At 33.3% G+C, this 15,140-nt stretch overlaps 1 protein-coding gene across 1 annotated transcript; it reads right to left on the minus strand.

The window, feature by feature from the left end:
• Positions 1 to 2,894: 2,894 nt before the first annotated feature.
• On the minus strand, positions 2,895 to 4,113 carry LOC108468305 (protein MAINTENANCE OF MERISTEMS-like). Its single transcript, XM_017769193.1, has 5 exons — positions 4,060 to 4,113; positions 3,548 to 3,969; positions 3,266 to 3,430; positions 3,107 to 3,188; positions 2,895 to 3,023 (listed from the first exon to the last, which is right to left on the minus strand). The coding sequence occupies exons 1-5, from the start codon at positions 4,111 to 4,113 to the stop codon at positions 2,895 to 2,897; spliced, it is 852 nt and encodes a 283-aa protein (XP_017624682.1).
• Between the last annotated feature and the right edge of the window lie 11,027 nt (positions 4,114 to 15,140).

Below are 15,140 nucleotides of genomic sequence, written 5' to 3' on the forward strand. Positions count from 1 at the left end.
GAGACTAGAAAATTGAAAGTAAAAGAGATTGAGAATAAAAATTAGAAAAGACGGACGAAATTGAATGGAAAAAGATGATATTGGTGAAAGTAGTATTAGAGTTTGAGGGCAATAAAATTTGTAAATATTGGTGCAATAAAATTAATTTCTAAGATAGTATTTTTTATTAGTGTATTATTGTATTATGATTTTTTGATAATGTATTTTAAAAAATATTTTTATAGCTATTTTATTAGTAATTTATGATTAGTTTATATAGTGGTTTTATTGGTTTTTACTTATTTGGTATAAAAATTTATTATATACTGAAAATAGGTTTTAATAAAATACGGGTTGAGCCTCTCGAGAAGGCACCACATGTCGCGCCTACCGACAAGCTCAACATGTCGCTTTGTCGGTAGGGGCAACATGTGGTGTCTCTTCGTTAGGCGCAACCCATTTCCCCTATATATACCCCCTCCCCGGGAAAGCATGAGCAAAAAAACTAGTAAAAAAATTAGTAGAAGTAAAAAGAGAGAAAGAAGAAGGGAAGAAAGGAAAAGAAGAAGAAAAACAAGGTATTTTAATTTATTTATTTTTAAATAGAATGTAGAAATTTGTTAGAAATTTTATTATTTAATGTTATTTTGTTAGATAAATAATTTTGTTTGTTAGGTTCTGAATGAAAAATTTTGCATCAAAAATTTTACATCAAAAATTTTGAAAATTGTAAGAATTTTGAACTTTTTTTAACAGATCTAGTATTGAAGATGGAGAATAAATTTTTCGTATGCGTTTATTTCGATGGAGAAATTTTGACAACAAGCGTCAGATGTATATTTGAATGCCGCAAACAAGTTGCAATGAGATTTAATAGAAATATCTCGTTTGATGATATGAAGGAAAAAATTAGTGAAAAAATTTATAGACGTTGTGGGAGAAGGATCTCGAAATTTTTTTACAAGTTTCCAGTTTCAATGGATCTCATAAAATTCACCGAAATGGAACTTGTAGACGATGAAGATGTGGAGACAATGGTCGCTCTTTACTGCCATAGCAACCAAAATGCTCCGATTCACTTATTTGCTGAGTTAGCTATTGTGGAGTCAATAGAAGATCCAACTCCATTAGGTGAAGAAGATGGACCTCAAGAGCCGTGTATGGTGGTTCCAATATCATACGTTGGTAGTCAATCAACTACACATGGGATCGACATTGATTTTAATGCTGCACCCGAGACTGATGTGGGTGGTGATGATGTAGACCGAAGTAGTAATCCTTCTGATTATGAAGTTGATATTGATAGTGATCCCGACGTGGATGATGTCCCAGATGATATTGATGATGAAGGCGTAAACGAGGATGGAAACATTAATGCGTCTTTAGTCGGGAACCAAATCCGTCGTATTGTGATACACAATAATCCTGGGGCACACATGTCTTGGATAGACCCCGATGCGGCGCATGCAGCCGAGTTCCCGGAGTACCCTGATTGAGGCAAGACACGTGTTTGTCGAACATGTCAGGGATGCAATTGTTGCAAACCATCAGATGGCGAGGTCGATGAATGTAGAAGTATATTCACGACGTAATGAAACGTTTCGCGTTACAGAGACCATCGGTCGTCGACCCGGTATTCCACCTAGGTCATACGGGGTTGATCTCCGAAATAGACGGTGCAATTGTAGGAGGTTCCAAACGCTTCATTATCCTTGTGCACATGTTGTGGCAGCTTGTGCTAAGGTCTCGCTCAATGTAGATCAATTTATCGATGAGGTGTACACACTTAAACGCACGTTGCGTGTATGGGAGAATAAGTTTCCCAGACAAAGGCTTGCGTAGGAACCCGAGAGGTCGTCCGCAATCATCAAGAATCCGTAACAAAATGGACATTAGAGAGAAATCCGACGAGAAGCTGTGTGGAGTATGCAAATTAGCTGGTCATAATCGGGGTAACTGCCCACTCCGAAATTACCAAACTGGACAATCATCGCGATAGGATAGAAATTAAGATGTTGTTCATTACATGTTGCTTATTGCATGTTGAAAGAAAAAGTATTGTCTATTTAATTTTTAAGTACTTCAAAACTACCAAACTGGATAATCATTCTCTTTTTTTATTCGTATTATGTATTTCAACTAAGCAATTCTAAAATTTACACTCAAATCTGATAATAAAATGCCAAATAAAAAAATTGATAAATATAATGCAAAAAAATAATTTACATAAAATAAAGTAATTTACAATACAAAACCCCTTAAAATTGATGGTTTGATGGTGTGGTTCTAGGGGTATATCTTCGTGAAGCTCGACGTTCACGTTGTGGGCGACTACGGTAATCAACGTTCTTTTCATCCATATGTATGGGTGTAGAGAACGACTCAAATGCAACTGATGAACTCGAGCCGGGGCGAGTAGAGAATGGCGCTAGATATGGGCCGGGGGGAGAAGAGAATGGCGACGGATACGACTCTAGAGGAGCAGAGTACGATGGTGGATATGAGCTGCTCCCGGAATGTAGCTCCGGCTCTGGCTCCGGCTCCGACTCCGGCTCTGGCTCCGACTTTGGCTCTGGCTCTGGGTCTACCTCCGGAGCTGGTGCATGATACGGATCTGGAAGATGTTGCCCAATCCGTGTCGTATGAGGGGGGACTACCATCGACCGCCCACCAAATAAAAATGGTTTTCCCTTCTCATAGTACCACTGTAGGTACTGTGGCGAGGGCTACAAATCCAAACAACGATCCATCTAAGGTAACCTACTAAACCGGTTGTTCCACATCGTAATATATTCTGAATGCTCATCTCCCCAATCAGTTCCATGCCTCCCCCTCCTATTGATGCCATGTAGCTATACATCCAATCTTACTGGCTGTGTCGGGATATATTGTATACAACCGAACTGCCGGAGTACTCAATCGTACCACTCCACCGTATGAAAATGGATAAGGGGTGCACTAATGCACCATAGGTGTGAGTGGACGTGGGCATACGATGGAATAACAGCTGTAACTTCAGGAACAGAATATGGCATCCAAATGAACTGCACAGTTCATAACATTTTTATATTAACGCGGGTTAAGTGAGATAAAATAATAAAATAAAAATAATATTAAAAAAACTTACTCCCTCTCCAGAATGATTCTCGATCATCAGACGGTATATCGGAACCGTGTATGACCTCCCGATACCCGGATTCGTGCTCCATCTATGAAAATAAATTGTTAGAACAATATAATCCGAAAAAGAGACAATTAATTGCTGTAACACGTAAAGATTCATCACCTGTTAACGAGTGAAAATATATATGATTGATGACTAATGGATGCCAAGAATGGCATCTGATAAAGCGCCCACGACTGCAACAGTATGAGGCATCCACCTATGTGCAGAGGGATCTGTTGTCCGACAAAGTTCGTGGTACAAATGGCTAACACTGCAGACCCCCAACTGTATGAACGCGTGTTATGCAAATTAGATAGCAGCGATAAGTACATCAAGTGGACTTCACTGCTGTGTGTATCCGACATGAGTACACCTCCTACAAGGTGCATAATATAAGCTCACGCTGCCTGCATAACCTCCAATTCAGTGGCAGTACTAGGCAAATATTCAAAATTGGCCTTTAGCCATGAAAACTTCAAGGTTTGAAATTTTCCCTCACTTGGCGAGCGTCCAAGTAAGTCATAGCAAAGGTGAGCAGGCCTGGAGATCAAACTTACGCCTGTGACCGCGTTCTCATCAATGGGGAGCCCCAGCTGTAGTGCAACGTCCTCTAGAGTGATTGTGCACTCCCTGCACGGCAAATGAAATATGTGGGTCTCCGGACGCCATCGCTCGACTAAGGTAGAAATCAAGTCATATCGTAGATTAAAAGTCCGGATCAATGCTGCTGATCCGAACCCGGCTAACTCTAAGAACGGTATTAGGCATTCATCCGGCTGAAACCCTACACTATGAATACGGCCCTTCAATGCGCGGTACTCGACCTGACATTATTATATTAACGAAATAGTTAATACAATATAATTTCATTCAACAAATAATGTAATGTGAATATCAAATAAAAATTTCATTACCATCTTATTAATGCTACTTGATATGTGATTAGTACTATCAATCAATGAATCCATTTGTCACAAATCGCAATTAAAATTATATAACAATAAATTTAATCAAAATTTTGATCAATCAATAAAAATTATCAAATAAATAAATAAATAAATTTATATAACTAATCATTTTTTAAAATACATTATCAAAAAATCACAATACACTAATACACTACTAAAAAATAATTTTATTGCACAACCATTTTAAAAATTAATTTTATAATTCCCCATCATTTACATACAATAAAAATAAATATAAATTATCTAAAGATTAAAAACATATGAATTAAAAATAATTGAAATTGAAACAAACCTAAGTAGTTTCTTTCACACAACCTATAAAATTATATAACAACAAATTTAATCAAAATTTTAATCAATCAATAAAAATTATCAAATAAATAAATAATAATATAAATTTACATTATATAAAAATTATATTAAAAATCATAAAACACTAAACTATAAACACTAACAACTTATAATTATTAATTACTAACACAAAATAACTATAAAATGATTTTCTTAAAAAATATATTTCTAAAAATCATAATACAGTAAAATCACTAAAATTAATTTATTAGTAATTCCATCCCTCTCTAATTTTTTATATAATATAATTAATTTACTAATCTCCCCATTATTGTTTTTCTACAATTAAATTCCATCCTTCTCCAATTTGAGATGACAAGTCACTAGGAGGGTCATGAAATGACTACATGCCTGCAGGGTGTGGTGCCCCTGCATCAGGCACCACATATGGCGCCTACGGGTCACGGGAGACCCGTTTTTAACCCGAAATTTTTTTAAAATATAATAATAATAATAATAATAAAATATTAGAAAAAATTATTAATACTAAAAAAAAGTAACTCATTTTCGTAAATAATCTATTTAACAACCTATTTTCGTATATAATAATTTTTTATACTATATTTGTAAAAACCCACAAACACATTAAAAGAATTCGATAACTCATTAATTATATTATATAAAAATAGGCATGCCAATCCATAATTCAAGTTTAACTACCTATCATTAATATATTATAATTATTCAACAAAGGAGGAGAAAATTTCTCGTGGAAAGTAACAAATAATTTTCTTAAAATTTTATTTTGTATTTTATTATCAAAATTATATTCATGTCTGTTTTATAGTAAAAAATTAAATTAAATTATTTAAAATTTATGATTATTTCTCATAATAATATTATTTTTAAAGTTCAAATTAGTGCAGCTGGTAAATTTATTTTAAGTTAATATTATATATAATTACATATAAACATTTTTTCAAACTCAAGTAGTGACTATTTATCTTTATTAATTAAATAATAATTCAAACTAACCGCTAAAGATGTTGAATTTAGACTTCATAGTCTGACGTGTTTCCTTTTGAATATCAAAATCTCTTCTAAAGCTAAGCTGATCATCATTTTAAGTTACATAACTTTTCTTTAATTGTTTAAAATATACAGTTTTAGCCAATTTTGATGGTCATCCTTTTATTTAATTTGGTAATTTATTTAACGTTTTATTAACAATAATTTTATTTTATTTTGAATAGTCTTATTATAGGTTCGATTATTTTTAACATAATAGATAAAATTTTCTATAGCTCCTCTTAACCCATAAATAGGATGATAATGTATTTCAGTGTACTTAAAACTTATCTCTTCTTGCATTAACAACAATATCCATACTAATTAAATTAAAAACTCAATCAACAATTTTATTATTTAAATCTTTTTGACTTAAAGTCTAGTGTTTAAATGTATCAAAACAGAGCCGAATAAATCTAGGCAATACTTCCGTTTCTACCCTTGATATATGATTCACATTATTGGTTATGGAAATTGCAACTAGAAAATTTTAAAATATGATTAAACTAATACAAAACAATAAAAATCAAAATAAATTAAATTAAAATTATTTTGTTAAACTAAAACTTATACATGGTAATTATATTTAATAAGATGAAAGATTCATACATAATAATTATACATAATAAAATTTAAATTTAAATACAAAAAATCAGAGTCCTCAACTTTTGTTGATAGTTATTACATCTTAGTTGAATTTAATTTAATCAACATTATAATAATTTTTCAATTTAAAATATGAAAAAGAAAAGAAAAAAATAAAGGAAGACAACAGTCCACTAACAGGTGTAGTGTGTAACACAGTTACCTACTGAAAAGCTTGACCCAAAACTACCCCCAATCGGGTCCCACTTTATTCATAGCGAAACAAAAAGGAAGAATTGGCTAATATCTTTTAATATAGGTGTAAATAACCTAAAAATGCCGAAAATTTTAAAAAAAAAAATTGTGAGATTGAATCATATTTTCAAAAAATTATGGGACTAAACTAATTTTATTAAAATACTTCTAGCTAGAAGCGGTTTTAGTTAATTTCCAAGAAAAAATTTTTAACTGAAAATACTTTTGTCACATAATATGAAAATACTTTTAGCTGGAAGCGTTTTTTCCTAACGGTCACTTTACCCCAACAACTAATTAGTCATTAGGACCAATGGCTCCCCTTCCTCCTCCCCTTCCCCACACGATCATCTTTTCTTTTCTGTATAACCCCCATTTCATTTTGTTTATTCAATTCAATCTCAACTCTCTCTCACATTCTCAAATCTCTTTCAAATTTCTTTCAATTCCCTCTTTATTTCTCACTCAAAATTTATTTCTCTCTCAACTCTAGTTTTTTTTTATTAAAATTGTCTTAAGATTTTTGTAAAATGTAGAAATACAATTTGTTTCGTGTTTCTGAAAAGTAACAATAGCACAATCTCTAAATCGTTTGAATGATAAGCACATTTCTGTCACTCAATTGCAAATGGTAACAATTTTTTATTATATTTAATGTAATTTAATTTAAATATTTTCTTATTATATTGAAATTTAATATTTTGTATTTTTTTTATATATAAGTGGAAGATCGAATTTTGAAAACGTATATTCGTAATCTACCCACTTCCCCATTACCCTCAATCGAACCCTACTTGTAAGTCGGTTGGTGGAAAGGTGGAGACTTGAGACGCACACATTTCATCTTTCATGTGGCGAATGTACTATCACTCTAAAGGACATGCAGTTACAACTCGGATTACCCGTGGATGGACGGGTAGTGACTGAGTCAGTTCAGGCAACCAATTGGAGAGACATACGTGAGCGACGTTTAGGGAGGGTTTCGGAAATGATTTATGGAGCCCAGATAGATATGAATTGGTTAAAAAGAAATTTTGGTAGGCTCGATAAGGAATTTACTGAAGTCCAAAGAGAACAACATGCTTGGATGTACATTCTTATGATAATTGAGGGTTTCCTAATGTCCGATAAGTCAAGAAATCTTGTTCATTTAAGGTGGCTTCTAAAACTTGTCGACTTTAGAGAAGTGAACGAACTCAGTTGGGGGTTAGTTGTGTTGGCAACATTGTACCGAGAAATGTGTTGAGCAACGACACTACAAAAAATTAAAATTGATGGTTGCATGCTATTACTACAATCATGGGTGTGGCATCGGTTGTCATTTTTACGTCCTCGAGCGGACTACCCTTATACATTTCCACTGTAACAAGGAAAAATTCATTAGATAATATATTTACCATAATAAAATTATTTAAAATTTAAATTATTGTGTTAACATATTATTTCAATAGGTGGAACAATGGCTTGAGTCACGTGGGACTATCGGATGAGCTTTAAGATATACAGCTTCTATTAGACCAACGATCGGAAGCGGATATATGTATTTTTTTTTTAAATTTGATTGATATAATATTAACATAGTTTCTTTAAAAATTAGTATTATATAGATAACTAAAATTTTTATTATTTTAATATAGTTTGAATGGATGTTATACTCCAATCCAACAATTCAAGAATGCATCCCATCTAAATTTTTGGTTAATTCCAACATCTAGCACATGAAGATATCATTGGTAGTGTACATTGTCGTGGGGATGCACGAGTCGGATAGAATGTTTCGGCAATTCAGGTTCAGGCAATCGATTCCATCAGCACCATAAGACATCAAAGGTTTGCATCATAGCAATTTGCAGAGGAGAATGGATGAGAATTGACCTACATTCCAAGAGCAATATATCAACATTAGGAACAATAGGTACGAGTTTTTACCTACTCATGACACTATTGTCACACTTGAGTTAGCCTACTATCTGGAATACATGTCATGGTTTAGGGTCTATGGCAAGCTATATTTGCTAGGTGGAAAGGTGAGAGGTAGACAATCACATATTAAGAGGCCACGACAAACACCTAGGAATCCAAGGTGAGGAGGCCACGATAGAGTTGTCGAGACGGGTCAATTGTCTACGCCTACACAACAACTAACACCGATTTTCACACCACCTTTCCGGTCAATATGACTCGATTTATTCTAGTGCTTATACTAACCCCGTCTTTTTTACACAAACACTACAATTGCACTACATTTTTTTGCTTCTACTTTGATGCCAAGTTTTGCTTATAGACCTCTATCCTCGGCATATTACACGTTGATGCCATTGAAGTTTTCGACGATGAAATATAGGCCGTCTATGTTTGGGCACCGACCGAAAGTCCGATCATTATGCCATTGATGTATGGGACACAATATAGTTATACCCCTACGCCAATGGTGTTGCAAACACCTCTAGGATCATTGTTTTACCAAAGTGGACCTCGCAACCACCTATTCCTAAACCGGAGGATACACGATGGAAATCGAAGAGCAACTGATTACAATCAACTACAGACAAAGGCAAAAAAGATGAGAGGCCAAGATTACAACCTGTACCGGAGGTTAAACCAAAAAAGAATTCGGCTCACAACCGTCAACCACCTCGATGTGACAAACATTCTGAGCAGGGATTGTACTGATTTATTTTATTTTTGTACTTTTCATGTAATTTTTTAAATAAATATGAAATGTTTTTATTGTATCGACGTTGTATATTCTTATGTTTTTAAATAAATATCATTTTTGCATCAAAGTTGATTCTCATTATCATTTCATATTATTAAATCAAACATGCAAGGGAATAATAGAACAAAGTTGTATTTTTTTTTATTTGTATGGTATAATAAAAGCATGTGTTTACAAATTATGTAACACCAGCAACCCATCTCGGTCGCTAGATTTGGGTTATGGAGTATTACAGAACAATCAGAAACATATGAACATTTTATCAATCAGTATAATAATCATATCATAAACCATTCATACTCATGCAAAACGTCCTTAAATCGAGCCTTCGAGGCTCTAAAAATAACCTAGAAACAATTTGGGACCAATTTGAAATAGTTTAGAAAGTTTAAGAAAAAGATACAAAATTTACAAAATAAGGGTCACACTACCGTGTGGCCAGGCCGTGTGCCTTACACTGCTAAGACACACGTTTGTGTCTCAGGTCGTGTAACAATCGAACTAGGGACACACAGCCATGTCCCAGCCCATGTCCTCACCCGTGTAACTCTCTGACTGTGTGAGTCACTGACTTGCACCTTAAATAACTCATCAGATGACACATGACCGTGTGTCTTACACGGCTGAGTCACACGCCCATGTTTTAGGCCGTGTGGACCCAAAATGAACCTTAAACAACAAATTTACCAATTGAAGCTTACTTAAACTCTAAGTAATCCATTTACCAACCAAAATACCTATTCAAAGTGACATTAAATAAGTTAAAAACATGTTAAATCAACCATCCTAAGTGCCTAACGAATGTATCCTCATTGATACCACAAGTATATACAATTATACATCAAAATGAATCATCAACCACAACTTATCAATTCACAAAATTCTAACACTACCTCAAACACACATTGCATTAACACATATCATTCATATTTTCCTTAAAATATCTTACCTCATTCTCATATATTATATAAGTTGATTTTTTTTTTTTGCACATAAGGTCATACTTAACATTTTACATATCCAAAACAATAGTAATGACATACAAGCCTATTACATGCCATATAATCCAAAATAAATGTTTCAAAAACTACTGAAAATGAGAGGATAGTGTGATTTGAGTGATGATCCAACCATCCAACCTTCAGAATATATACAAGCGTAGAAAATAACACAAATAAGCTCATTAAAGCTTAGTAAGCTCGATGTACCAAAACGATAAATCTTACCAAAGTGAGTGCAACAAAACAAATAATAATATTACAACCATATGTGTTCCTTGTCATCCACAATTACAGCAGTGAATTGTAAGATTAAATTCAAATATCAAGTATAAAACAAAACCATAAAAAATCACTAAACAAGTTAACTTACTGGGGTTTACAATCTGATAAACGACTTATAGATGAGAGTATATCGATATTCCAATCAAAACACACCAGATGCTCATAAGAGCTAATCTATCTGAAACACACCAACGGCTCCGAAGAGCTAGTTCAACCGAAACACACTAAAATAGATAGTATAACACCAAAGTCTGCAACAAATGCTGAAACTCGATCTACTCAGGAAACATATGTATTTAACACTCTACAACAATCTCCACTCTAATCCCCATAACACACCATATCTTGATTGTACTCTATCATGCGTTTAATCCGATCAAAAAATCAGAATTCAATAACATCTCTCAAATAACCTTACATCATCAATAATTAAATATATCTATTATGCCATTTTATATCATCCAACAATTCATATAGATATTAAATTTTAAAAATTTTAAACCATACGAGCTTACCTGGACTAAATTGTAGTATTTGCAGAAGTTCAGGGACAATTCCACAATTTTTCCTTCACGAGTATCAACTAGTTCTTGATCTAAAATGTAAAATTTCTCAATTATCAACTTACATTTCATATTCCAATTTAATTTACATTTTATACACTTTTATTTTTTGAAATTACATAATTACCCCTAACTTTTACAACTTTTTCAATTTAGTCCTTTAACCTGAAAACCATCAAATTAACCATTTTTCTCAAGTAAACATTTTAGCCGAATATACTAGGCCCTTAAAAAGTCCTTAATAAACATCAAATTCACTATTAGACCCTAAAATTTTGACATTTTCATAATTTAATCCTAAAATCAAAATCTAACAAAAATCACTTCACAAAATCACCAAATAACACAATCACAGCTTCAAATACATAGTTATCATTAAAAAAATTCAAGATTCATCAATGGAAACTTCTAAAATTTTTAATAGATTAAAAAACGAAGGTACAGGCTAGCTGGATCTAGTTGCAATGATATCAAAAATATAAAAATTAAAAGAAACAGTCTTAGAAATAACTCACATGCAAGATACTATGTTTGTCCGATTCTCCAAGCATAATTTTCCATGGTTTTTAGGCAAGTTTGAAGATAGAATGAAGAAGAAAGACTTAACCTTTACTTAGTTTTGTTTTAACTTTGTTTTAATTACAAAATTGCTATTATACTAAATTTTTATTCAATTTTTCTTTAAGTTTAATCCCTATTGCCGTCCATTATCCAAAATAAGGATTAATTTCCCTATTTTTCCTCCCTCATTTACTACTTAGGCCATTAAATCATCCAATTGCATTATTAGGCCATTAAATCATCCAATTGCATTAATCGATAAGTTTTGCATCTTTTACAAATTAGTCCTTTTTCATAAATTAGCTATCCAAATGATAAAATTTCTTAACCAAATTTTAATACGACCCTAATGACTCTATAAATATTCTAAAAATAAGTCAAATTGATAAAAATTTGTGGTCTTGAACTGCTGTTCCATCACTACTTAAAAATGGGTTGTTACAAATTACATCAAAATTTGAATATGAAATAAAAAATTAAAAAAATTGTTAATGAGGTGTTGTTCTTATATCATCTTGTCGGTGTAGACATGACAGCATTGTATGCCCTGGGTTCCTACACCACTCGCATAACCTCGATTGGTTTGACTTCTCCCAAATATCCATGTTATCGTGTATCCGAGTTGATTTCGGTCGACCTTTTGGTTTGCAACGCAATGATCTATCGGGTAACAGCTTGAATGGAACGCTTAATACAGACAGCCACGTATGTTTATTTGGGACCGATAGAAATATGTTTTTCCACACGTTATACATGTGTTTTAGTTTGTACACTTCGTTCATTAAGCTCATGTAATCCAAATGTTGATTGGTACATATTGCAATTGCATGAGCGCATGGAAAACAAAGTGCGTCTAATCTCCTACAATTGTAAGTTCATCGCCTTAGGTCTACATGGTACACTCTCCCAAAAATACCTTGGTCTAATTTACCGAACTCTGTAATCCAAAACAATAGGCCTTCGTGCGAGTGACACACTAGATGCATACAGTTCGCTCGTGCTGTAGCCTTCATAATTTTTTTCAGTACGTCATCGCTCCAGACGTAGCCGCCCTGCATTTGTCCAACATATTTCTCCACTCGCTTTAGAAAAAGTTTAGCCAAACGAAAATATGTTTATTTGACAATCGAGGTTATTGACAAATGAGCGTTTCCTTCAATACAGAGCTAATGCATTTCATCAGGTTTGTCGTCATGTGCCTATATTGTAAACCCCCTGTAATACGATTGTGTCCATTAATTGAATGGTATGTTGAAGAGGTATTGATGCGGTAGTAAACCAACTAAAATTTTGACTAAGGCAAGTGCACCAATCAATTAATAGTATAACTACGGTGAGCAAGGATATCGCTCCCACGAAGACTAAAAGTACTTGTAATTACTGTCTTTCTATTATTTAACAGATAAATTTGAGTGATTGGTTAAAAACTAAAATTAACTAAAATAATTAACTAAAGAACATGACAAAGAACAAATCAGGAAAACAACTGATTAACAACCAAAAAGCAAAACAATACTCAGGAAAGAATCCACCTAGACTACATCTGTTATTATTAATCTATATTACGTAATTTCTAGACTTAGTATCTTGATCCGTAGAAATCCTTAAATTATGTTCATATCTCTCTTCAAGATTAATAGCAATTGACTCTAGGTTGACTAATTGAAATTTCTTTCTAATTAAAACCCATATTATCGCATTAACTCAATTTATGGATTCCCCTATTAGATTTGACTCTAATTCGGTAGATTTATGTTGCCCTGTTTCTAGGATTGCATACAACTCCACGTAATTACGCTAGATCTACTCTTAAACAGGGTCTATTCCTCCTCTAATTCAAGCACATCAAATATGAATAATAGTCTAGAAATATTAAACCAAGATTTAAGCACACATAATTGAGAACAAGATTTAAGTATTTATTACGTAAAAATAAAAATCAAATAATAGAATCCATCCTAGGGTTCTTCTTCCTAGGTATTTGGAAAATTAGTTCATGATAGCAATTAAAATCACCCCAAAGGTAGTATAACCACAAGAAACAAAGAAACTCATAATAAACTTTAAAGAAATCAAATGGAGATCTTAAATCTTTATGGAAATCTACTTTAGATTCAACTTCAATGGTGTTTTTCCAGTTGTTTTCTTAAATATTTTATGTCAGATCCCTAATATATTCTAATTTTTGTCATATATAGGTCTCAAAATGCTAAAAAAACCTATAAAATGCGCTTTCCCATATATTTGGAGTGTGATTTATGATTTCCACACGGATTGGCACATGACCATATAGCTCACACGGCCGTATGTCTAGCCTGTGTGGCTCTTGAAACTTGCTCCGATTATTTAATTTTCTGATTTTTGCTCGTTTTTCACTCTTTTTACTCCCAAATGCTCTCCTAAGTATAAAATCATGAATTTAAAGGATTAGGAGCATAAAATTTACCATTTTACATCGAATAATCAACCAAAAATGCATTAGCAACAGGATTAGAGCATGTTACTTTTAGCACTTATCAGGTACCCCGCCCCGTCACTGTTAATTGCTCGTAAGTTTTCTAATATTTCATGGAAATGGTATTTGACGAGCTCGTACCCTATCAAGTAAAGTGAATAGTTAATCTATAATACCCAAACTTGCATGGCTCGGTTAAATATCAAACAATTGAAATAGTGGCGAATACATACCCATATTGATCACTTGTGCGTGCTGAGTTATAGAATTGTGTTGTCTATGGTAGTTCACTGCAATATGTCTTAGATAATACCTATGGTGTTTGGAGTCTCAAAGGCTTCCTTGTCATTCAATTACGGCCAGTATTTCAAGTTTCCTGCCGAAGATGACACATATATTGGGTTTGGGGCAAACATGCCTCCTCGACCTAAATAGGAAAAAAATTCAATCGTTTATTGACTTTCCCGGTATTATTGCAAAGGTAATCAACATGATTTTTCAATTGTCTTCTTGTGCCATAGCCAACAACAACCGATGGGTATATCTCCTGTACATAAAGGTACCGTCGATTTGTATCAGTGGCTTACAGTACTGGAATACCTGTCAACATTGCTTGAAAGTTTAGAAGAAACGATGGGACACCCTACGTCCATGGAGTAATCGATCATTGTAGTATGCATGCATCATTTCCGTATTGGTTGCAACCTGAAACGTACATCTCTAGTGCCCGACACCATTGCCATAAATTGATATACGACATGTCCCATCCATTATGCATATTCTCCAATGCCTTCTACTTTGCGATCTACACCTTACGGTTAATAACTCTTTTATATTTCATGTTTTTAGACTTGGTCAATTGCTTGTACTAAGGTACATTTATTAGCATTTTAGGATGTTTCACTAGTATTTTTATCATTATATAAGGAGCTTGGACTGTGTTTAAATATTAAGTACTTTTAATTGCTTGTGATAGGGATCTGTTTGGTGGTTTGGTAAGAGTAGGTTGAGGAACAAAAAATAAATGAGTGCAAGTTTACTGGGGCAAAAGGTTGGAGATTTTGTCAGTATAAATATCGTGGCAATTTCAGGAAGACCGAGTCAACACTTAACGCATACTAGTTTCAACCCAACTATACTTGTACCAGAAAGATCTACCTAAAAAGAGGAGAAGATAATCCTAGGCTGTTGGTTTTTATCCTAGAAAAAATAATTTAAAAAGAAGATAATCTTGAGTTGTTGAAAAA

The sequence above is a fragment of the Gossypium arboreum genome, chromosome 8 (assembly GCF_025698485.1).
Source record: "Gossypium arboreum isolate Shixiya-1 chromosome 8, ASM2569848v2, whole genome shotgun sequence".
Lineage (NCBI taxonomy): Eukaryota > Viridiplantae > Streptophyta > Magnoliopsida > Malvales > Malvaceae > Gossypium > Gossypium arboreum.